General features: G+C 45.9%; 1 protein-coding gene across 2 annotated transcripts in view; it reads left to right on the top strand.

Moving 5' to 3' along the window:
* ADCY6 (adenylate cyclase 6) overlaps positions 1–25,667 on the top strand; it is a 58,652-nt gene that overhangs the window by 30,667 nt on the left and 2,318 nt on the right. For both annotated transcript variants that reach the window (XM_063119781.1, XM_063119782.1), the window contains exons 11-23: positions 7,374–7,399; positions 7,551–7,698; positions 7,828–7,925; positions 10,031–10,118; positions 10,918–11,034; positions 11,956–12,117; positions 12,617–12,792; positions 14,630–14,665; positions 16,740–16,772; positions 18,501–18,630; positions 21,677–21,940; positions 23,067–23,271; positions 23,426–23,550. In XM_063119781.1, coding sequence (XP_062975851.1) covers positions 7,374–7,399; positions 7,551–7,698; positions 7,828–7,925; positions 10,031–10,118; positions 10,918–11,034; positions 11,956–12,117; positions 12,617–12,792; positions 14,630–14,665; positions 16,740–16,772; positions 18,501–18,630; positions 21,677–21,940; positions 23,067–23,271; positions 23,426–23,550 — 1,608 coding nt within the window. The remainder of the gene's footprint in view (positions 1–7,373; positions 7,400–7,550; positions 7,699–7,827; positions 7,926–10,030; positions 10,119–10,917; positions 11,035–11,955; positions 12,118–12,616; positions 12,793–14,629; positions 14,666–16,739; positions 16,773–18,500; positions 18,631–21,676; positions 21,941–23,066; positions 23,272–23,425; positions 23,551–25,667) is intronic.

Raw genomic sequence — 25,667 nt, 5'->3', positions numbered from 1 at the left:
CTGGGTGGAGGGTGGGGCAAACCCCGAGGCTTCTTAGCATGCAGTTCTGTCCTAAATCTGGTGTTTCCCAAGTTACCTTCTGATAGCTCAGGCGCACCCTTATGCTTTTGCTGTTCTGAATTAAAACTGGAGTCACAAATCTTGCATCTGAACAAATTTACTTTTTAAAAAGTATATAAAAGTAAGAACACCTATCCCTCCATTGGTTTTTGCATGAGACATGGAGGTGGGTGTGCCTTGTGATTGGGAGGTGGCAAGCCCAGTTTTGTGATTCATACAGAGATGCAACTGTCAGCTTCCTCCAAGTGCAAACGATTTGGCTGAGTCTCCAGATGGACTGTAACTGCATGCCTCAGTTGTATATCCAAGTACAGCGATGTAGCTGAATTAATTGCTCCTAGTGAAGATTGATTAGAATGGGCAAGGCCAAGATAGTGCAATCATGCAACGATACAGCAGGCTTACCTTCTTTGTGGTTCACAGGAGCCTTTCATTATTTGATTTATTTCATGGCACGCACTTTAGGAATTGCTGCCTTATTATTAGAAGAAGAGTCATTCTCCCTCTGTCACTGTCACTCACCCACAAGCAGCCCCATCTCCCCGGGTGTGAAGCCTACTGTGGGTCTATACACAGAACAGAATAAGGCGGAGTTAGTTGGTGCAAGTGAGTCCTGCAACAAAATGTTGCAGTGTAGAGTGCTTCTTTTCAGGGTTTCAGCCGCGCCGTTTTCCAGAATATTCCTTTCCTGGTTTTCTGCTTTCCCCCCTTGTCCCCAAACATTCAGCCAGCATTGTGTGGCCACTGATCCTGCTCCGCCTTCACCGGGGTTTATTTCCCTAGAGATTTGTTGTGCTTGTGCAGCCTGCTGATATCTTCTTCTTGTATGTGGACGGTGCTGTTTTGGCTGTGAAAAGATGGGCACTATTCAGAATGGACTTTGCTGTTAGTACGTATAATTTTGCCAAGATAATACCATTGCGGGGTGGGGTGGGGGTGAGACCACTCTAGAATGCTCCCCCGTGTAAGAAAAGTAGTACAACCAAAATCTGTTCTACTACCTCAGTCTGCTGCATGCACTAACCAGATCTGAAGAGAATTTTGGAGCAAGGAACTTTCTGTGTTGCATTTCCCCCTCCTGGTATCAGCTGCCACAGCCACCCACTATCTTTCTCATTCTTCTCTCCACCCAACACACAACCCCCCCGCCCCACACAGCCTTTCTAGGAGGAATGGAATCTTGTTTCCCCTGAGTGTTTCCTACTTCCTTTCTGCCACCTCCCCCCCCCCCCCCACAGGACACTGCTTTTTAAAACTTCCCTCTCCTCTTTTGCTTAAGGAAATTAACGGAGCGTTATTACAACCACAATTGCTATTCTATGGAGCTGCCAGTGTCCCCAGTTTGTGTGTGTATAGGGCGGGTGGAGGGCAAGGAGAGAGAGGGAGAGGATTTAGAAATTGTCGTGGCTGTGACAACAACATAGAGAATGGAATTCAGCCTTTAGCACGAATTCAGTCAGCTTCTGTGGAATCCGGAAAGTCCTGGCTTTTATTTTAGACAAAAGAGCGCATTTGTAGTGTGTGTGCATGAGAGAGAGAATAGAATAGAATATAGATGGCTAAATAGCAGCTTACGGACTAGATATGGCCCATAATACCCTTTTATTGAATCCACAGAGGCCCTCCCAAATGTTAAGCTGTGTGAAATCTTTAATTTTGAGCTTGTATGCAAGGCCTTGGCTTTGCCCCTTTGCACATCCTCTGTAATTAGGAGGGCCTTTATTACAGAGCCTGACCACACCTGAAAGGACCAATTTGTGCCACAAAATAGACTTGCAGACCATGGTCTCAGGCAGGGGAGGGCATTTTTCCACCCTGGATTTTGCATGGCGGGGAATCTACTCCCATTTTAAAATCCACAGTTGGTCAATACCTTACAGGGCTGGGCAACTTGCGGCCCTCCAGATATTTTGGCCTACAACTTGCATTAGCCCTCTCCATTGGCTATGCTGAATAGGGCTGATGGGAATTGCCTATCCCTAGTCTGAAGATTTGAGGAGAGTCCTGAGGATACTGGAGCAGCTTATCCCTGGATTCGAAACCAAAGGGGTTCAATTCGAAACCAAAGGTTCTAAGCAAATCTTAAGAATTGCAACGGATGTCTGTTCTCACTTCATAGAATAATAGAGTTGGAAGGGGCCTAAAAGGCCATTGAGTCCAACTTCAGGGCCCTGTTTCTCTGCAACGGCATACCTTTTCCCAGGGCTGGAAAAATTCTAGCTGCCAGGTTTCTTGTTGCCCAGATAAATTTAATTTCACCAGGGATTTAAGCAGATGGTTTATTCTGCATGAAAGCTGGTTCCTTGAATTATCTGTCCAGCCTGTGCCTTCTCACTCAAACCTTATTCCCTAACCTAGTGCACCACCCCAGATACGTTGGACAGCAACTCCCATCATTCCCAAGTATGCTGGCTTGGAATGATGGGGGTTGTAGTCCAACACATTAGGTTAGGAAAGGCTGCCCTATTTCACTCTCTGGCTAAAGAAAACTTGCACTTGGAAAAAAACAACCACTCTGCAGCTCCTACTCCTCTATCTCAGTTTTAACAATAAAATGTGAATTAAGCCTGCTATGTAAATCTAAGATTGTTAAATAAATTTGCATAATTTCAGGGTTTAAAAAGAAATCTAACCCACCCACCCACCACGCTTAATGTGCTCTTCACCATAATGGCATAATTTGCCGGTTGCTAAGTGACAGCCCCTGGCTTCGTGTCATCCATTGCTATGGGTTGCAGTTAATTTGTTGATTACTAGGTTGCAGGTTGTTTCCATGGCATTGATTGCTTAGTGGATTTTGGTAGCCTTGCGTCAGTCGCCTTGGTATTGTTTGCATTTGACGCTGAGTTTCATTGGTGTGTTGTTAGGAGGTACACTGCCAGTTGTGGCAGTGCGTTGTCGGCCATGGTTTTGTGGTAGCTGGTTTGTTGCCATGGTACTGGTGGTGGTAGCAGCACAATCTGGCAGTGCCCTTGGCTTGCAGCGTCTGCTGTTGTGACCTCTGTAATTCAGCGCATTTGAATGGGTTGCTGGTTGTTATGATGTTGAGAAAGCCTGTTTGGGCTAAGGGCCTTGGTGGGTCTTATGGCCCAGGAATAGGCCTTATCAAACAATTGGGGGGGGGGTTGTTCACGTTATCCCCCAGTGTTACAGGAATTTCTAAAATTTATTTTTCCTGTAATTCCTTTATCACAGGTCACTTCCTGGTGACAGTTTATTTATTATTTATTTATTGCATTTTTATACCACCCAATAGCCGAAGCTCCCTGGGCTGTTCACAAAAATTAAAACCATTCAAAGTATAAAACAAACAGTATAAAAACGTGATATAAAATGCAATATAAAGGGTTAAGCGATCTTCAGGCATTCTGAAGAACATGGACGGACTCAACATGGGGACAGGGATGGGCAGTGCAGGCTAGCCCTGCCCCCCAACATCCTAGTGTTCAGAGCACTATTGACTCAGATAAAAAGAGCCATGCAGGATCAGAACAAGGGTCTGTCTAGTCCAGCATTTTGTTTTCACAGTGGTCAAGTTGATGTCTCTTGAAGTCCATGAGCACAACTAAAGCACCCTCCTGCTCATGTTCCCCAACAACTGGTATTCAGAGAGGCATAGTGCCTCTGATCCTGGAGGCAATATATAGCTATCATGTCTAGTAGCCATTGATAGCCTTACTCTTCATGAAATAGTTTCAATGCCTTCTTGCAAGAGGAGTGGTCCTGCTCCCTTGTACAATTTGTACAATTAAAACTTGAACAATTAAAAGGAAGCAGTGGTACAGCCACTACTGAAAGGGGTTTCACTGGATCCTGGTGATTTTTCTACTATCAGCAGGTCACAGATGTTCCCTTCTGGGGCAAAGTTGTTAGTAGGTGATTACTTTTGGTTGATTCATGGATTTTCTGGATCCATCTCAATATATTTTCTGGCCCTGTTTTGGCACCGAGACTGCTTTGAACGGCCTAACTTATGCCAGGAAAAGAATAATGCTAATTCTCCTGGGTGTTTCAGTGGCTTTGGATATCATCAGCCAAAATGTCCATCTGGTTGGCTGGTTGGAATGGAGGCATTTCTTCAGTGATTCCGTTCCTAACTGGATGGCTGTTTGCAGAAGGTGATTCTGGGGAGCTGCTTAGCTCAGCACCATGGTGGTTGCACTGTGGTGTGCCTCAGGACTCTTTTGTCCCCCATGCTATTTAGCATCTACATGAAACTGCTCAGTGAGGTCATCTGGAGGTATGGGGTACAGTGCATCAGCGTTCTGAGCACACCCAATTCTGTTACTTGCTTTCATCTTGGGAAACGGTTGAAGTGCTGAACCAGCCTTTGATATTGCCAATGGATTGGATGAGTGCCAATAAACTGAAGCTCACTCCAGACAAACTGTGGGTGGTTTGTCTGACCAAGGAGGTGAGATTCAGCCTGTTCTGAATGGGGTTGCGTTCCCCAATAAGAATCAGGTTTGCAGTTTTGGGGTGTTGTTAGATTTGGCCTTGTATTTAGAGGCCCAAGGGGTTTCCATGCTATGAAGCTCCTTTTACCGGCTTAGATGGTATACTGCAACTGTTTGGCCCTCCTGGGCAGAAATGGCCTGGCTACAGTCTTGTATACTCTGATAACATCCCGTTTTGATTACTGTAATGCATTGTACGTGGGAGCTGCCTTTGAAGATGGCTTGGAAGCTTCAACTGGTACAAAATACTGCAGCTAGATTGTTGACTGGGACGGAGTGTTTTGATCATATCTTGATAGTTTTGAAACAACTACGCTGGCTTCCTGTATGCTTCCAGGCACAATTCCAAGCACCGTTTTTGACCTTTAATGCTCGAAATGACTTGGGACCAGTGTATCTTGAGATCTGCTTTGGGTCCTCCCTCCATCTGAGGTGAGGCAGATGGTGAACTGAGCTAGGGCTTTCTCCGGGGGGTGGGGGCACCCCATCCTTTGGAATGCCCTTCTCAGAGATACTTGGTATCCTTTCTGTACCGGTTAAAGACCATTTTAGCTCCTGTTACTTGTTTTATCTTATTGGACCTGTTCTGTTGTGATTTTAACAACTACATGCTGTTTGTTATGTTTAAATATTTTGTCAGTGGTTTTGAAGTTATTTTTTGTTGCTGTCATTAGTCACCCTTGGGATGCTTTGGGATTGAAGAGCAGGATATGAATGTATCTATAAATAAATAAAATAGACCTGTGCCTGAACTGGTGGTGGGAGGAGTGGCAGCAATGGGGACAACAAAATGGCTGCCTAAGGCAGAGGAGGTTGAACATGTTTTTTGTTGTTGTTGTTGTTATTATTATTATTATATCCCACCTTTTTCCTAGTACTGGGACTCAAGGCGGTTTACAAGATTAAAACTTGTACAATTAAACCATATAAATATAAATTACAAAAGTTAAAATAGAATTAAACCTACAGTAAAATTAAAAACCTGTTAAAAAATTTTAAAACTGTAACAGATTAAAAGGGTGGTGGTGGTGGAATCCAATACATTAACACAGGTCCAGTATAGTTCCAAAACCCTGCTGAAACAAAAAAGTTTTTGTCTGCCTCTGAAACTGTAGCACAGAGGGAGCCAGCCTAGCCTCCCTGGGAAGGGAGTTCCAGAGCCTTGGAGCACCCACCGAGAAGGCCCTCTCCCGCGTACCTATCAGGTGTGCTTGGGATGTTGGTGGGACTGAGAGAAAGGCCTGTCCAGAAGATCTCAGAGAATGGACGGACTCATATGGGAGAATACAGTCTTTCAGATAACCTGAACCTGAGCTGTAGAGGGCTTTATAGGTGATAATCAGCACTTTGAATTGTGCCCGGAAACAAACCAGAAGCCAGTGATGCTGTTTTAACAGGGGAGTTGTATGCTCCCTGTAACCAGCCCCGGTCAACAATCTGGCTGCAGCTCTAGTGTAACTACTGTTGTCTCCAACAACATCCCCAGATTCTCCTTGGGCCTTTTTGCCACCCCTGCTAAGTTGAGCATTAACCAGCCAGCAGGCATTCTACTTTCCAGCTGTAAATCTTAGCCATGCTGAGGGCCATGAGCAGTATTGCCTGTTTGGCCAAAGGCCAGTCCAAGCCAGGCAGATTTATTGCACCTCCCGGTGTGTTCAGAGATGAGACTGTGAGCCCAGGGGAGGGCCCCTGCTGCTCCTTATATGCGTAGTGAACTGCACAGCCGGCCTAGGAGGTAGAAGGGTTCCATTTCTCCTCTCAGCTGTGAGGAGGAGTATGATCTAGGGATTTGGAGCAGCATAGAACCCCTGACCATTGTGTGACAAAAGAAAGAATAAGAGCAGAAAAAGAGATTTTTCTAAGCTAAACTAGTATATTGCCCCTGTTGACAAGACTGAATAAGATAATATAAAAGAAACTGAAATCAAGTGGAGTAGTTTCCTCTCATGATTTGGAGAAATACTTTTATGTGGTACAGATATCTGCAAATTAACTATGTGGTAAAGTTGATAGTTTTATGATGATTGATGGATTGTTTTTTTGTTATTTGCCAAAATTAATAAAGAAAATTTAAGACGAACACACACAATACAAATCTTGGCTGAAAATGTTCATCAGTTTCCAACTGAACATATGCTATTGTAGCTGTCTAACATGCAGTGACTTTTAATACACACATATGGAAATATTAACAATGCCTAGTGACTGTCTGAAAAAATGAGGAAAACTGGTGAATATGGACAGGAACCTAATGGTCATTGCCAACATTCACTCGTTTATCCATATAATCTCAGACCTTCACCAGATTCATACAAGATTAATAATATCCCCTCACAGTTGTCAGCCATCCTTGCATTTTGGACATTAGTTGTAAATTGTGTGGGTGAGGGGAAGGCTGGGGAACCTCTTCAATTTTGGAGAAGGTCTCAGGGCCCATATTTCAGAGGTAGGCGGGAGCTGGAGACAAAAGGGGTGGACTTAAAAGCAAAAGGGGACTGGGACAAAAATGCAAAAAATATCAGTGATTATAGCGTTTAGCTCCTTCAGCTCAAGGGCCAAATTCAGTTTCAGAGAAGTTCTTGGGGGCCACCTTCCAGTGGTGGGCGGGGCCAGAGGGGTTGGGCCAAACTACCAGCCTATTGTAACTTAAACTCTTACTGATAGTACCTGAGTCTTAGGGGCTGGGGGCTCCAGGAGGGCACAATCTGGCCCCAGGGCCTGAGGTTCCCTACTCCTGATATATATTGTCAATTTTTAAAAAATCTGCTATGAGCATTTGAAAATAATCTCTCTCTCTCTCTCCCTCCCTCCCTCCCTCCCTCCCTCCACCTGCTCTCTCCACCCCCGTCTCCTCAGGGTATTGATGATTCCAGCAAAGACAAGTGAGTGCTTCACGTTTCCTCTCTCTTGAATCCCGGCAGTGGGGTAGGAGGTGGTGCCAAGAGAGGGATCAGGTTCACATTGGCAAGGCCTGTCTTGCTGCCCCTCGATGCTTCCTCCTGGTCATCCAACAGGGACTTCTCTCTCCTGCAGCCGAAGCACACAGGAAGCCCTGAACCCTGAAGATGAGGTAGATGAGTTTCTGGGCCGTGCCATTGATGCTCGGAGCATTGACCAGCTGCGTAAGGATCATGTCAAACGTTTCCTGCTCACTTTCCAGAAGCCTGAGTTGGAGAGAAAGGTACCTTCTCTGGGCTTGTAGAATCTGGGCCTCAAACAGGACCTGAAGGCCTGGCTCTCTGCAGTGGGAACTGCCCCCCGACCTGCCCCCCTTGGTGACATCCGTTCCCTTGTCCTTTTCACCCTGCAGTATTCCAAAAAGGTGGATACCCGTTTTGGCGGCTATGTGGCTTGCACCGTGCTTGTCTTCTGCTTCATTTGTTGTATCCAGTTTGTCATCTTCCCGCAGTGAGTGACACATGTGCAAGAGTACGTTCACCGTGTACTCTTTCTGCAAACATAGATGTACATATGCATGCCCGCACACAGTGAAGGTGTATTCACCCCAGGGTACCAGTACATGAGTGGGTGTGTATGCTACACCTCTCCAGCAAGCACGTTCATGTATACAGTAGTCATAGACAGTGATATGTACAAATCTGTGGTTCCAAGTGCAACTAGGTCTTTATAAAGAACCTGCACACTGCATAGCATGATGTGCCACCAAGCCACTGCTTCCTAATTAAGGCAGCCTCCTGATGCTCCTGAGGAAGCAGGGGCCTACCTCAAGGCCACCTTTTTGCTGTGGGAAGAACATTGCTTGAACCAGTGGGCCTCCACTAAGTTATCCAAAGAGAATCTGAAAGATATCCTTCATATATTTTGCTGATATTCTCTTGACTCTAGTGGAATTACTGGCTTCCACAAACGTTCCAGGAAGATTAGTGCAGAATTCCAGTTGTGCTAATTAGAGAGTATATTCATGCTGCCTGCCTGTGCATGGATTAGGGATGTGTGACGCTGAGAATTCTGTTCTGTTTGAGCTTGATGGGATTGCACAGTGTTTCCATTACAGGAAGTGGTGGCAGAATGTAATAGATTTTTTCCCCCTGATCCTGGAAATATTTTGCACATTTTTTCAGGTGCCACCATTAGTACAATTTCCATTTGTATAAATTGGATGTGTATGTGGATCTTCAAATTTGTGCAAATGGGGTCTTCTTTTTTTTTAATTTCCCCTCAATATTAAATGTTTAACTCCCCCCTCCCCTTGATAGCTGAAACATACAAGGAAATTGACAAGGCAAGGTCACATACTGGACAGCTGAATCTGCACTCTTGTGCAGTTGTGGAAGACTAGAGAGGTTTACAAAAAATGCGCAAATTTCAAGATCCAGCCCCCACAAATTAATTTGTGCAAATTGCCCCCATTTTAAAAAATAACCAGCATCCGTATATTGGCTTGACTCTTCAAAACTTTCTACCCTTCAAATGGAATTCTCATACATCCCTTGCTTGGATAGACTCTGTAATGACTGCATCCCAAGTTCCCGCCTGCACCTGTACCGCCCCCACGATGTAGAATGGGAGCAGAAATGCCATGAACCATAATCGTGGGGAAAAGTTCATGTGCTAGGCCTGCCTTCCCCAACCTGGTGCCCTGCAAAAGTCTGGGAATACAACTCCCATAATCCCCAGACAATTGTCATGATCATGGGGGTGATGGGAGTTGTAGTCCGACACTTATTGAAGATGCCAAGTTGGAGAAGGTTGAGACAGGCTGATGAAATGGGTCATTTGGGTAAGGAAGGCATACATGGGGGAAGGGTACAGGGACATGAGGCATATTGGGGTATTCTGTTTTGATGGAGGTTTCAGCTTTCAGGCTGATGGCTAAGCAATAGGAGGAGGAGAGGTGGCTCCTAACAAAGCGAAACTAATTCTGGTAGTAAGGGATGATCAAATGTGCAAAACAAGATGGCCACACCAGCTTTCCCCAGCCCAGTTTCTTCCAGATGTTTTAGACTTCCATCAGCCCCAGCCAGCATGGCAGTAGTCAGAAATGCTGGGAGTGGTGATCCAAAATCTCTGGAGGCAACCAGTTTGGGGAAGGCTGTGCTACACGGTGTAGCAGAACACTGTGTTTAATTTTAAATGCCTCATCTTGTATACATAGTTGTCATTAGCACAAAATATAAGGGGTTGGATTCAGATTTACGCTGGATCAATTGCACTGGTGGAAGCGGACTTCCTCCCCACCCCTTCCTACAGAGCACCTCCAGCTCCTGAAAATGTTTCATAGGCAACCAGGAGATCCTGCTGAATGGGGTGAATTGTGGGGGGACAGATGGAAGGATCCCCCAGAATCAGATAGAGGGACCTTCCGTGAGCAGAACCCTTTCTCTCACAAAAGACAAATCCTGGATCCAACCCAAGACCAATAAAAAACAGTCACAATATAGTTACGTGACACAGCATTTCAATATGGTGAAAATAGATGCCTGGTGAAAAAATTAACTTGATGGCAGTGGTGTCCCGACTGCCATGGCTGATTTTGCCTCATCTCCCCACAGCTCCCCACTGATGCTTGGCGCCTACATCACCATCTTCGTCATCCTGGCCACCATCCTTTTCATCTGCGCCATCTATTCCTGCCTTGGCGTGAGTAACTCTCTCTTCATTGGACCTCACGAATTAATGACCCCTGATTTGTCCCAGAGGTCCGTCCAACCCTCCTTCTTCCAGCCAGCCCTTAGTGTGCATAAATCTGGATGCGCGTTGCTTCCGTGTAGGGCCTGTGAGGTTTTCCCCAACCTTTTATGGCCTTGATTCACTAGGTTGAGCAGTGGTCCTGTTGCACTGGTTCCTGTCAAGCGAGGGGTGGGGTGAGGAAAAGACAAGTCAGTAGCTAGCAGCAGAAGGAGAATCTCTTGATTGTTGGTCTGAAGAATCTGGCTTCATCTAGAAGGGGTTTATGGAGATCTCTTGACCCTCTGCTGTAGCTAAGAGGCTTCCTGATCTCCCCATAGTTTCCTCCTTTGACCAGACTTGGGTGGCAGAACATAGAAAGTTGACTTATATCAGGTCAGACGATTCATCCATCTATCCCAGTATTGCCAACTCTGATTGGCAGTAGCTCCTGAAGTCATGAGCCTTCCCCCATCATTGCACCCTGATCCTTTTTAGCTGGAGATGCTGGGGACTGAACCTGCACAAAACGTATGCTCTGCCACTGAATCCCCACCTGAGACCTCCTAGATTCAGGCCTCTTGCTGTGGGCTTGAATCCTGATGCCTGGTTCTGGTGTCCTCAGGCTGGTGGAGGTAATTCGAACTTGCTTGTTTGAGTGATCGCCCTGAAGCCCTCAAGTTCCAGTTCCTCTTCACCATCCCTGGTGGGGGATGGCAGTAAGTTCAAGAGGGCCATTCGCCTCATTCCACCTTTTGTAACTCCCTTACAGCCCTTTCCTGCTGCCTTGCAGCGTGTCTCCCGCAAGATCATCCAATCCCGAATCAACAGCACAATCACCGGTGTGGTTGCCATCCTGCTTGTCTTTATCTCTGCCTTCGTCAACATGGTATGAGGAGTGAGGAGGGGCTGTGAGGCTGGAGGGGCGGGGTGGCTGGTGCTCAAAGGCCTTGCTGTCAGGCCTTGCATGGCGGGGACCGTTCAGACCCAGGTCTGATGGGGAAAGCACACAAAGCTGGCTGGAGACAAGCAACGTTTGTGAGGAGAGTGATTTGAGAGAGGCAACTCCACAAGCTGGAGCGTTTTCAGAGGAGGGCAACAGGGATGATCAGGGGCCTGGAAACAAAGCCCAGTGAGGAGAGACTGAAACAACTGGGCATGTTTAGCCTGGAGAAGAGAAGATTGAGGGGAGACATGATAGCACTCTTCAAATACTGAAAGGTTGTCACACAGAGGAGATCCTCCCAGAGTGCAGGACATGGAATAATGGGCTCAAGTTACAGGAAGCCAGATTTCGGCTGGGCATCAGGAAAAACGTCCTGACTGTTAGAGCAGTACAACAATGGAACCAGTTACCTATGAAGGTTGTGGCCTCTCCCACACTAGAGGTCTTCAAGAGGCAGCTGGACAACCACCCTAGCCCTATGCTTTAAGGTGGATTCCTGCATTGAGCGGAGGGTTGGACTCGATGGCCTTATAGGCCCCTTCAACTCTACTATTCTATGATTCTATGAACTCTACAGCCATGCTTCCTTACTTCTGTTGTTCCTCAGACTTCCCCAATCAAAGTCCTGTGTGCCAGAACCAAAAGTGGGAAGAGTGTACACCCTGTGAGGAATAGTTCCTCTTTCAAGCCACCTTCCGCTCTCTTTAAAAAGAAAACCGTTGCCTGTCTCTGGACACTGGCTCTCCACAATCCCTGCTGCCATTAGTCTTAGGGGCTGGGATTGGGTGGGCTCCAGAACAGTAGAGCACCATTGAATTCCCTGTCAGCCCTACATAGTCAGTCATTTTTCCCCCCTCAACCCAGTTTGCTTGCAGCCGGCTGCGGCTCCAAGACTGCGCTGCCAGGTTTCTCAACGTCACTCCAGCGGAAGTGGGGCCCTGCGAACTCCATGTCCTCAACTACTCGTTGGCGTCAGACGTCCTGCCCTGCCAGGGAAACGGTGCTTCGACCTGCAGCTTCCCTGAGGTACGTGCTTCCCCAAAAAGATTCCCTGTGGGGAAATGGGGCCTGGTTGAGGCATGAGGGTGGAGCTGTGAAGATATGTGGGTAGCTTGGGTTTGAAAGATGGGGTGGGGAGGCGGATCTGTAGCAGCAGGAAGAGAGCATATAATAAGAAGCCTGCTGGATCAGACCAAGGAACTGCCTTGTTGAGTATCTTGATTCCCACAACAGCCTGCCATTGTCCACAAGCAGGAGTCAGGCAAGAATCCTCCTCTGTGTGGTCTCCCAGCAGCTTATCATTGAGTAACTGACTGCCCCTGCGCACAGAGGTGGCTTTTAGCTATGGGGGACAATAGCTTTCTCTGTCCAATTCATTTCTAAAAGCCATCTCTACAACTTCTGGCAGCAAATTCCATAACAATTAATGTGAAGGAGTGGGCTTCTAGTTCCATGAAGGAGGTCCTTACATCTCTCTCTCTCCCTCTCTCTCTCCCTCCCTCTCCCTCTCCTTTCCTCCCGACAGTACTTCACTTACTCGGTGCTGCTGAGTCTGCTGGCCTCCTCTGTCTTCCTGCACATCAGTAGCCTTGGGAAGCTCGCACTGCTGGTGGTGATGGAGGTTGTGTACCTGGCCCTGGCTGAAGGCCCCCAGGGGGTGCTTTTTGACAACTATGACTTACTGGTGGCCGCCAATACTCTGTAAGAATCTTGATCTTTAGCTTTGCATCCCAAAGTCCTCCCAGTGATGAAAGAGGGGAGAGTGCTCCAGTCTCACACCGGGCCTGTTTTCTTTCATGCTATCTTCAGACTTTCCCACGCTGCATAAGGAATCAAGAGAAAGGAGATGCCCAGGCACAGACCACTGTAGTTCATAATAATAAGAGAAGTAATAGTAGTAGAAATGATGATGATGATGATGATTGATGATGATAATAAATAAAACAGGCGGATGTAAAATTCTGGCAGGAACAGACTGCACACAGTACAACTGCAAGAATAATTCACCAACAACTGGCCATCAAATTCAACCTCATCAAATGATCTACACCATACTATACATACTCACCCAAAACAATTTTGTATAGTGCAGGTCATAAAATATACTGAGACAGAACAATTCATATGGACAAGACAATACCTTGCACCTGACGAGACATAACAGTTATAGACAAAAAAAGAAAAAAACACCTCATCAAAATAGCAATACCTAATGACAAAAATGTTGAAGAAAAGGGAGAAAAGTATACACCATTGGCTATGGAAATTAAAGAACTATGGCAACAGGAAAAGGTCACAGTTATTCCACTAGTCACATCAGTCACCAGCATCACATTAAAAAAAACTATACAGAAAACCTTCAGAAACAGCCTACCAGAATACATCCAGAAAGCAGTCATACTTAAAACATGCTCAATGGTCAGGAAATTCCTGAATCAGTAAAAGACAGCCTGACTTGGCAAAGCCCATCATGACCATCTATAGAAAAAAAGATGAAGGGGAAGAGCCTTCAGCGTGGTGGCGCCCCTCCTGTGGAATTCCCTGCCTCTGGAGGTCAGGCAGGCTCTGACCTTGTACTCCTTTCGGCGCCTCCTGAAAACTTCTTTATTCCAAGAAGCCTTTCTTTAACATGCAGCCTTGGATTTCTGTTTTTTGCTTCTTTTTAAATTTTGTTTTAACTGTTTTATTCTGTTTTTATTTCATTTTACCTTGTACACCACTCTGAAATTTTTCAATGGGGAGCGGTATATAAATATTCTAAATAAATAAATAAATAAATAGAAAAACCACCAAGAGTGAAAAAAAGAGAAATAATAATAATAATAATAATAACAACAACAACAACGATGCCATCCCTTTACCTCAGGGGTGGGCAACATGCATCCTGCAAGCTGAGTGTAGCCCCTGCCACGCCACTCTATTCAGCAGCTGCAAAAAAAACCCCTGCTTAACTCCCCAAAATTGTGGATTTAGCTGTGAAGTGCTAAAAGGATGAAAATTGGAGGACCAAAGTGTAGCGAGAGAAGGCCAGGTTGGAATTAGACAGACCTGGTTTGTGCAGTCATCGTCGCTTAAACAAGCCATGGTGCATGCTAGCCACCGTTTGCCTAATCACCTGCCAGTGCGCAGCTTGTTGTATCATCTGAACTCAGGTGGCATGGCTTGTTGGAGGGGAAAACAGCCCTCAAATAACCCATGGGCTGTTGTTGCATTGAGGGTTGTTTCGTTCTCAAACAAGCCATGCCCCTGTGGGTGATTAAGCAAATGGTGCCCGACATGCACCACAGCTTAAACAAGCCACCATGACTTCTTTAAGCCATGCAATTGTATGAACCGAGTTGTAGTGAACCATTAGTTTGACTAACTAGAAGATGAGCAGAGTATGTACCACGGTTTCAGTTTTGGAGAAGAACGGCTTGGTCAGCTTTTGTTGTGTTTTTGCAAAATTATTCAGAAAGTAACAACAGGCTTTGTCAGGGGGTCATTGCCTGGGCCTCTCTATATGAAAACTCTTCTTCTCTTCCCCTTCCCACAACAGGACAGCCCTCAATGGAACCTACAGTACTAAAGACTGGTGAGTAGGAACCAGATATGGACTGAATAATATATGCTGGGGAGAGGGGTAGGTGGAGGATTATCTAGAGCAAAGTTGGGGAGTGTATTGGAGGACCACAACTCCCATCAGCCTGCACCATTAGCTGTGCTGGCGAAGGCTGATGAGAGTTACAGTCTAGCAACATCTGGAGAGCCACACCTTTCCCAACCCTGCTCTAGAGGCTGGTAGGGATTGTTGCCAAAGCTCTGGAAAATGCAGCTGTGTTGTTCACTGTGCCCACAGATTCCCCCCCCCCCTTTGTCCCTTAGGATTAGTGGGATACTTCTGAAGCATCTGTCCCTGGGCATTAATTGGATTGGGAAGCAGAGGCATTTTTCTTATTCCCCAAAGGACTGGCGTCTCATGCTTTTGAGAGAATGGCGGATTCTGTTTTCAGAAGCTTTTTTGGATTTTCTAGCAGCATGTTTTTGTTTGTTGATTTGTTTATTACTCTATAACACTAGTAAAGCTTAAAGTTTGTTACACTATAACACTGAGGAGCTTAAAGTCTACCATTGGGACCAGGTGGCATATCTGCTTGGAGAGGAGACAACAGAGGGATAAAAGGAAAAAAGATGAAAAGGGCTAGACAGGGTGGGGTGGGGAGGAGAGAGTGAGAAGGATTACATGCAGTTATATGTATTTATATAAGCAGATGCAGTTATATGTATGTATTTATTATGTTTCTATACCACGCAATAGGCGAAGCTCTCTGGGTAGTTCACAACAATTAAAACCATAAAATACAAGTTGAGAAAATACAATATAAAGGTTACAATATAAAAATAAAAATACCAATAGAACCTAGCCGTAGTGCAAAGATTTAAAATATAAAACCTGATTTTAAACAGGAACTGGGGGGAAAACCTAGAATGCCTGGGGTAATGAAAAGGTCTTCATCTGGCACCAAAATGAGCACAGGGTAGGTGCCAGGAGAGCCTCTCTGGGAAGCTCATTCCACAACTGGGGTGCCACAGCAGAAAAGGCCCCCTACTTTAGTAGCCACCCACCACAGTTCCCTTGGGGGGGGGGTCTTGCAAAAGGACTGCTGAAGATGTTAGGCTTCGTGCAGGTGTATATGGGAAGAGGCAATCCTTTAGGCCATTTAGGGCTTTGAAGCAAATCGGGTCTGGAAATGGACCGGCAGCCAGTGCAAATGGAAACGTACTCACATAATGTTATTGCCCAAAGAGTAGGGAAGGGTGGGTTTCGAAAAGGGATCAAGAGAAACCAAAGTGATATCCCATAGATGTTCTGAGATGGCATTCTAGGCCAAAGAGGCAGCAAGAAGAGAATGGGCAGAGACGTTTAAGAAAACAGGAGGCCTTTGGGTGGCTGAAGACCAATTTTCTCAGGGTTAAACAAAAATGCAGCCACAGAGACCATAGGTTGGAATGGAAGACCTGTATGTGTGCATTCGGGGTGAGCGGGGTCTTTTTTCCTTTGGTGGCTTTCCACCTAAAAATGCACCCACCCACCCCGCACAAGTTGTTTCTCTTCCCATATCTTGGGGAAGTGGGGTAGAAGGCAATGAAATAATCATGTAGAAGGAAACCCTGCAGAGGATCAGGCCCTCTCTGGACCTTGCGGTATCAAATCATAAGAACATAAGAAGTCCCCTGCTGGATCAGACCAAGGGTCCATCTAGTCCAGCACTGTGTTCGCACAGTGGCCAACCAGCCATCGGCCAGGGATGAACAAGCAGGACATGGAGCAACAGCACCCTCCCGCCCATGTTCCCCAGCAACTGGTGCACACAGGCTTACTGCCTCGAATACTGGAGATAGCACACAGCCATCAGGGCTAGTAGCCATGGATAGCCTTATTTTGACATGGCTGTTAAGCCAAGGGGAGGACTGTTCAGTCTCTTTCCCCTTGTGAAAAACTAAAGGATGGAATTCAGGTTCATGTTCCCTGACCAGAATCTTCATTGCTACCCCACCCCCGAACTTCTGTCACCTTGGGCAGTGGGGGAGCTGCAGAACTGGCAGGGGTGTCATTGCCTGGGCCTCTCTATATGAAAACCCTTCTTCTGTTCCCCTCTCCACAACAGGACAGCCTTCAATGAGACCCATGGTAAAAACTGGTGAGTAGGAACCAGATATGGATTGAATAAAAATAAATTATGCGGGAGAGAGAGGTGGATGGAGGATTATCTACAGCAGGGTTGGGGAGCATGTTGGTGGACTGCACCACCCATCAGCCTGCACCATTAGCTGTGCTGTCCAAGGCTGATGAGAGTGGCACTCCCAACAGCATCTGGAGGACCCTACCTTCCCAACCCTGCTCAAGCGGGTAGTGGGGGAAGTGTTGCCAAAGCTCTGGAAAATGTAAGCTTGTTGTTCACTGTGTCCACGGATTGGTGTGTGTGTGTGTGTGTGTGTTTTCCTTTGTCCCTTAGGATTAGTGGGGTACTTTCTGAAGCACTTGTCTCTGGGCATTAATTGGATTGAGTAGCAGAGGCGTTTTTCTCATTCCCCTAAGGACTGACGTCTCATGCTCTTTGGCTTCGAGAGACTGATGGATTCTGTTTTTAGAAACTTTTGAGATTTCAGGTAGCATGTCTTCGTTTGTCAATTTGTTTATTGCATTCTAGCACTGGTGATGCTATGTAAGTAATAAACAGCACAGCAGAACTGATAGATGGGTACCTGCCCTGAGGAGCTTAAAGCCTAGCATTGGACTAGGTGGGGAGCAGAGGCAACAGAGGGCTAAAACCCAAAAGATGGAAAATTGGAGAAAGAGGCAAGGATAGCAGGGGACCAAAGGAAGCAAATACAGTTAGATGCATTTATTTATCATTTATTTATTACATTTCTATACTGCCCAATAGCCAAAAATCTCTGGGTGGTTCACAAGAATTAAAATCATAAAATACATCACGATAAAATATAATCTAAAGGTTTAAAATTACAGTATAAAAATAATAACCAATAGAAGCTAGCAGCAGTGCGAAGATTTAAAATATAATCTCAGATTTAATGAAAAACTGAAAAACTAAAATGACTGGGGAAATTTAAAAAAAAAGTCTTCACCTGGCACCAAAAAGAGCACAAGGTAGGTGCAGAAAAGGCCCTGTTCTTAATAGCCATCTACCTCACTTCCTTTGGAGGTGGCTCCCAGAGAAGGACCGTTGAAGGTGATCTTAGGAGAGATTATCCTTCAGGTAACCTGGCCCCGTGCTATTTAGGGCTTTGAATGTTAATAACACCACTTTGAATCGGGCCTGGAAATGAATTGGCAGCCAGTGCAGATGGATATGCATAATATGATCACATCGGCCAATCCCGTATTAATTGTTTTGCTGCCCTATTTTGGACCAGCTGAAGTTTCCAGACCGTTTTCAGAGGTGAGCCCATATAGGCTTTGTTTCAGTTAGCAACGGCATCTAAAGGGTGATGCCAAAGGCTTCATGGAAAATAAAAGAAAAAAATAGAGCTGGTTTTTATTTTATTTATTCGTTTAGTGTACATCCCGTCTCTCTGTGTAGACCTAACAACAATAATAACAATGAATTCTCATTGCCATGCTAGGTGTTCTGGAAGAGTCTGTTCAGGCATAAGGGACAGCAAGGAAGAACAGGCCAAGATTGTTTTTAGAGAGCATAAGACTTTTGGCCAACTCAGGCTGGCAGTGTTGGAAAAGCCAAGGTCGTGGGGGCAGGGCAAGGTATGAGAGCAGTGGGATAACATAGACTCATAGAATAGTAGAGTTGGAAGGGGCCTATAAGGCCATCGAGTCCAACCCCCAGTCCAACACATTGTCTTCACTCTTCTCTTCTCTCTCTTCTTCCCCCCTCCACTTCTTTTCATAGCCCTGCAGAGGGGAAAATCGCCCTGCAGTACATGACACCGGTCATTCTGCTGCTTTTTGCTTTAGCACTCTATCTGCACGCCCAACAGGTGGAATCTACTGCCCGTCTAGACTTCCTCTGGAAACAACAGGTAGCGGAGTGGGGGGGGGGGAGTATGGATTCTGGCAGGGCTGGGGTTGCTGGGATGGGTTTGGGTTTTCACGATGTCAGTAACTACCAAGAGTTGTTGTTAGTGCAAGGGTAGCAAGTTGGCTGGGTTCACACAACACGCCAACTGATGATGCTTAATTTTCTGGAACAACCCATGATGGGTTAGCGTGTTTGTTTATTATTTATTTATTTAAAACATTTTTATCCCGCCCTATATCATTAAGATCTCAGGGTGGCATACAGATAAAAGTATACAGTATAAAACAATAAATATGCACAGTTAAAAAGGAATTAAACCATGAACCAAGTTAAAACAATATATAATTTAAAAGCAGTAAATTATATATTGTTTACTGCTTTTAAATTGTGTTTAAAAGCAGTAAACAACAAACAGTGTTGTCTGTGGGATGTGCCCCCCTATTCACACAGTGGGTTATTTCCCCCAAATAAGCCACCCTGAGAATCCATGGTCTGCAGTAAGGGTTATTTTATCTGTGGTGGGTTAGCACGTTGTCCGTTGCGCCAATGTGTGTTACGCAGATCGCCTGCAGAGCTGCTCAGCAAAAGCAGCCAGAAACGCTGCCGCCACTCTGCTCCTCTATGGCAAAGGAAGTTGGGATACCTGCCCAGCTGGTGGGAGGACTACCAGAGGAGGGCGGGTGGGGTGTGTGAAATAAACTACTTCGTGTAGTTTGTTTGCCTGATAGTCTGACGGGAGCACAGTAGGTTGTTTTCACAGCTACCCACTCAGCATAGCTTGCCACCCATTGTAAGTTGGCATGGAAGACTTAACTAGTGCAGCTTCTCTGAGATGCTGGCACCTGTCAAGCCGGTCCTTGCCATGCAAGCTCCCAACAATTAAGAGTGCTCCTGTTGACGGTGGTGGGTTTGGGCTCTCTTAGATATAGGGGCCCTGGTTTCATCTTAAGAACTAGACCAAAACCAGATGGGGGGAAGTGAAATCCCCAGGAAAACCTCAACTGTTCCTGATATTGAGGAATTGCCTTACCTTTGACGAAGGTGGGGGGAATGACCATCTCAACTAGTGAAACTCTTAAATATATTGTCTTATAGTTGTCTTATGATCATATATTCCACCATGATACAAAACACATGAAACGACGAGCTGTAGACTTAAGAACTCGGGTTGCAGTGTTTAGCTGACCAGTTTGATTTAAAAATCTCTTTGACACTTCTCCCCATATCTGCTGGAAGACTCAGCATGGATCACAGCACATTATTAAAATGCACCTGAACCTTGAATGCACACCTTTACTTGTATATACCACAAATAATATTCAAATTTTAATCCCACATTCGAGGTTAGCCACTTAGTGTGCCCTGCATTATGGCAGGTCTCTGTGGGGAGGAATTCTGTAATTGAAAATTAGCCACCAAGTACACCTCTGTCTGAACCTTTGTGGTAGAGACTTAATACACACACATAATGTGGGTCAGCAGAGAGGTGTGGATTTGCAGTTCCTTTTACCGGTGGTTCCTTGTCTTTGCAAATGTAGTGGTTCACCTCTGCCTGCTTTCTTGACATTATTGAATGGGGAAGTCGCCCACTCCATGGAGTTGTTCAAGAGTTGACAGGGCTCTGATTCTGTGATGGTAATGTGCACGTCAAATGTTTTGGTGCTGTGTGCAGAATATATTACCCAGAGAGTCTCAGTTAAAAACAACACCAGTACAATCTTGTGACTGCTTCCTTAAAAGAGTGGGTAATGCGGAATGAAATCCCAAGCTAAAGACAGGATTGAGCAGGATTTTGGGTTGCTGGGGGAGAGCAGAGGAAGTTCAGTTCCATGCATTGTGCTTTACCCTTCTCCATGACTAGCTGGGCATAATAAATTATGCAGATATATGCAAACCTCTTAAGTGTGCATGATATATCCAGTTTTCAGAATTCATAAGAACATAAGAAGAGCTCTGCTGGATCAGACCGAGGGTCTAGCTAGTCCAGCACTCTGTTCACACAGTGGCCGGCCAGGGACCCACAAGCAGGACATGGTGCAACAGCATCCTCCCACCCATGTTCCCCAGCAACTTTTGCACACAGGCTTACTGCCTCAAATACTGGAGATAGCACATAAGCATCAGGGCTTGTAGCCATCGATAGCTTTCTCCTCCAGGAATTTATCCAACCCCCTTTTAAAGCCATCCAAAGTGGTGGCCATCGCTACATCTTGTGGTAGTGAATTCCATCGTTTAAGTATGCGCTGTGTGAAGAAGTCCTTCCTTTTATTTGTCCTGGATCTCCCACCCATCATCTTTGTAGGATGACCTCAGGGTCACACAGAGCAGAATTGTCTTTTAATTGTCTTATGAATCCTGTGAAGGTCCTCTAGATATTGCTGTTGGCAACGTTGGCTCAGGCTAATGGAAGCTGGCATCAAATGGCATAGGTTCCTCTCCCCTGGAAACATGTAGTAGTATATTCGATGGGGAAAGGTGAGCACAAGTGAGTACAGCTTGCAGAACTCAAAGGTGGGAAGACTCTGGAGATCTGCTTTGTTTTTTATGGAACCCCAAGATCCATTAACTGGAGGTGCCCCGTGCAAATGAGTCTGAATAGAGCACATGGTGAGAGCCAGTGTGATGTAGTAGCTAGAGTGTTGGACTGGGAGTCGGGAGATCTGGGTTCTAGTCCCGACTTGGCCATGGAAACCCACTGGGTGACTTTGAGCCAATCACACACTCTCAGCCCAACCCACCTCACAGGGTTGTTGTTGTGAGGATAAAAAGGAGAGGAGGAGGAGGAGGATAATGTACGCCGCCTTGGGTTCCTTGGAGGAAAAAAGGCGTGATATAAATGCAATAATAAAATAAAATAAATGGTCCTTCCATGCAAAAAACCCATTCTAGGTTACCTTCAACCTTTCGTAATTTCAGCAGGGGAGTCCTTTTGTTGCTGCTGCTGCTGTTGAACCATTGGGAGTCAGCAGTTCTTGGCAATGCGCTGCAAATCACCCCTGCCTGCCGCCTGCCCGAGTATAACTGATGTCCTTTTTGTTTCCTCCCAGGCTACAGGCGAGAAAGAGGAGATGGAAGAGCTGCAGGCCTACAACCGCCGGCTGTTGCACAACATCTTGCCCAAAGACGTGGCCGCTCACTTCCTGGCCCGGGAGCGCCTCAACGACGAGCTCTACCACCAGTCCTGCGAGTGCGTGGCTGTCATGTTCGCCTCCATCAGCAATTTCTCAGAGTTCTACGTGGAGCTGGAAGCCAACAATGAGGGCGTCGAATGTCTGCGGCTGCTCAATGAAATCATTGCTGACTTTGACGAGGTAACTGCGTGCTGGAGGAGTGCCAGGTGCCCAAAGACTGGCAGGGCCCGAAATGTCGCAACGTGGTCTTCGGTAGTGCTGGATGAGAGTATCGAAGGGGAATGTTTAATACTGTAGGTGGCTTTCTTCTTTTAGCACCTCCTGCATCAACAACATCGGAGGTCTGTAAGGAGGTTTATTTGGGTTGATCCAGACCATGGGCTGGTTCACACGACAGCCCACTATGACTTAATTTGGCTGTGGGGGCTGTTGCGTTGTTCTGGGTGTCTGTGGGCACCGTTTTTGCATGGTGACTGTGGGCACCCTGCTTACTGTAGCTTGTTGTGTCGTGCGAACTTGAGCAGCGTGGCTTGTTGAGAGAGTGCAGCAAACCAGCAACAGTCCATGGCTTATTTAAGGGTTGCTGCTTACTCCAACAAGCCATGTTGCTCAGGTTCACATGACCACATCAATCCGCATTGGCGAGGGTAAGTAGGCAAATTTCACCGGCATGCAGGCAGCATGCATGGTGGAAGAAATAAGTCATGGTGGCTTATTTCCCCTGCCATGGTTGTGCAAACCTGGACAGTGTATTTCACGATTGATTGATATTTGAGTCCAAGCTGCCGGAAATGGTTCGGAAACCAGTGGATTCAATTCAGGATTTGCCATCTGTAAATGGAAAAGCTCTGCTCCACTTGATTTTCAGGGATTCCCCTCCCTACAGCTCACCCTATTCATCAGGATACCCCAAATCTCTGTGTAACATTTTTAGGAGTCTAGACCAGGGAGGAGTGAGCGGGATGAAGTCTGTTTCTGCCAGCCCAGTTGCACATGCCCAGTGGATCCAACCCATTGGCTGCTGTATGTTCAAACAGGTGTAAATCTAGTTTGTCCAGTGAATAGTCCTTCACTTGTTAGATGCATTCAGACACTCTTGATTTGCACTGCAAGGTGCCTATAGAAGATGCGAGTTGCAGGATGGGGCAGGATACCTGGTTGTCTAAATCTGAATTCTGCTTCTGGAAGAAGCCATATTTCTCTGTCTCTGCTCTTCAGAGGAGGTGGCGAGAGGTGTCTTTGAAAGAGTGACGCGAAGAGGTCCCTCCTGGCATTAACTGAAAGGGCTCCTTCCTTCCACCCGTAGATTATTAGCGACGAACCGTTCAGGCAGCTGGAGAAGATAAAGACAATTGGCAGTACTTACATGGCAGCTTCGGGGCTCAATGACAGCACCTACGACCGTGAGGGGCGCTCCCATATAACAGCACTGGCCGACTACGCGATGCGGCTTATGGAACAGATGAAATATATCAATGAACACTCTTTCAATAACTTCCAAATGAAAATTGGTCAGTGGAGTCTGGAGGTGGGAGGGAAGCCTCAGATCCGTGTTCGGGGGAGGGTAGGCAGTCTTTGGATAAAATGGGTTGGCGGGTTCGTCTTGACTGATTTGGCTCCTTCCCTTCTCTCTCTCCCCTGATATATTTTATTTTTATTCCACAGGGCTAAACATTGGGCCAGTAGTGGCTGGGGTGATTGGAGCCCGAAAGCCACAGTATGACATCTGGGGCAACACCGTGAATGTCTCTAGCCGTATGGACAGCACTGGCGTTCCTGACCGTATTCAGGTGAGAACAGCTGTGGTTTGACCTCCTTTGACTGTGGTGAAGGTTGCCAGTATCCAACCTTGACATATGCATCTGTGAACGGTTTATTTATTTATTTACTTACAACACTTCTATACTGTCCCATAGCTGAAGTTCTCTGGGCGGTGCAGCATAAAACAATATAAAAGCTTAAAGCTACAATGTAAAATTACAACCAGAATAAAACCTAGCAGCAATGCAGGGATTTAAAATACAAATTTAAAACAGCAGAGTTAAAAGTCTAGAACACTAAAACGCTGGGAAAATGCCAGGAGAGCTTCTTTCAGCTCTGTATATGTATGTGTGTATTGACCTTATTCATTGATATTTGGCTGGGGGCGCAGGAGTATATATTCCTATATGAAGATCAAATAATTTCAATCCTTAAAACAAGAAGTCCCAAATCCCACTGAGCAAACAGCAGCATGAAACAGTATTAGTGTGCTTCCAGATGGAGGACTCCTAGCGCTAACGCTCAAAAGACATTTTATGCCACTATTCCATCTCCCTTTAGTAAAATAAAAGACTAAAGAAGGGGTGAGAGAACTTGAGCGGAGTACAAGTGGAAAATTTCATTGTCTTGACCTCTCGTAAATTTCCATGCATGAGGCAATGTGATTGCCTAGTAAAACCTTTGACAGGAGGCACCTTTATTAACTCCACCAGTTCAATACCCATTGTTTCTACAGCCAAAGGTCTTCCTAAAAGGGGCGAGTTATTTATTTATTTATAAAGTTTCTAGACTGCCTTTCTGGGCTGCAGCCCTCCCAAGGTGGCTTACAACCATAACATTGTAATGAAAAACAGATACAGTCATAAAACAGCCAGCATTAATAAAAACAACAAACACCAGCGTAAAACAACTGGCCTACACATGTTCTATAGATATATTGTTGCAGCTGTTTGAAGAAGGCCTAATAATAAAGAATTTGTTCATAGCATTGTGAGACTATTCTGTCCCTTTGAGTTCCCTTTGGATGCTCAGCCGCCGTGCACCTTTGAGGTGTTTGAAGAACCACCAGCAACTGCTGGAACGCTTGGACTAAAGTGAGGATTGTTGCAGTCTCAGCTCCACTCCGCTCCGTTTTTAAGAGTTGGTGGGGGCCATACTTAAATGTACAGCCCAGTAGAATTGAAGTCCTGCCCTTCCTTGTAATTGTCATCTGCTACCAGATTTTCCTGGCAATGATTTTGGGGCCCGGGAGTGGTGGGGGACACTCTTGAGGATGGAGGAGGATTCCAGATGAAAGCTGATATTCAAGTTTGGAGGAGACTTAAGAGAGAGGGAGAGATAATTCGTGCTGTTCTTAATTATTTGTTGTGAGCTGCCTTGGAGACAATATTGGTTGGAAAGGTGATTCATACATTTCAAATAAATAGAATACTTTGGAGGGTTGCATCCCCAGGGCTCCCTCTGCTGGCCACTTCTGAACTGTTATGGTACAATATGAAGATAAGAACTGTCTTGCCAGATAAACCAAATGTCCATCCAGTAGTCCAGCCTCCTGTTTCCAGCGTAGCCAGTAAGTGCTTGCAGAGAATCTACACATAGCACACACACAGGATACGTCCCTGGTGTCTGCAGGTATACTGCCTGTAAATGTGGGGGTCACTTTTACCTGTCACAACTAATAGCCATGCAATAGACCCATCCTCCATGAAGCTGTTTTTCTTCTAAATAAATACACTTAAAAGCTCTGCGGGTTAGTGGCTATCACAGAATAGTAGAGTTGGAAGGGGCCTATAAGGCCATCGAGTCCAACCCCCTGCTCAATGCAGCAATCCCACCTTAAAGCATACCTGACAGATGGTTGTCCAGTTGCCTCTTGAATGCCTCTAGTGTGAGAGAGCCCACAACCTCCCTAGGTAACTGGTTCCATTGTCGTACTGCTCTAACAGTTTTTCCTGATGTCCAGCCAGAATCTGGCTTCCTGTAACTTGAGCCTGTTATTCCGTGTCCTGCACTCTGGGAGGATCAAGAAGAGATCCTGGCCCTCCTCTGCGTGACAACCTTTCAAGAACTTGGAAGAGTGCTATCATGTCTCCCCTCAATCTTCTCTTCTCCAGGCTAAACATGCCCAGTTGTTTCAGTCTCTCTT

The sequence above is a fragment of the Elgaria multicarinata genome, chromosome 3 (genome assembly GCF_023053635.1).
Source record: "Elgaria multicarinata webbii isolate HBS135686 ecotype San Diego chromosome 3, rElgMul1.1.pri, whole genome shotgun sequence".
Taxonomy (NCBI): Eukaryota; Metazoa; Chordata; class Lepidosauria; order Squamata; family Anguidae; genus Elgaria; species Elgaria multicarinata.
This window is presented reverse-complemented; position numbering and strand designations above follow the sequence as displayed.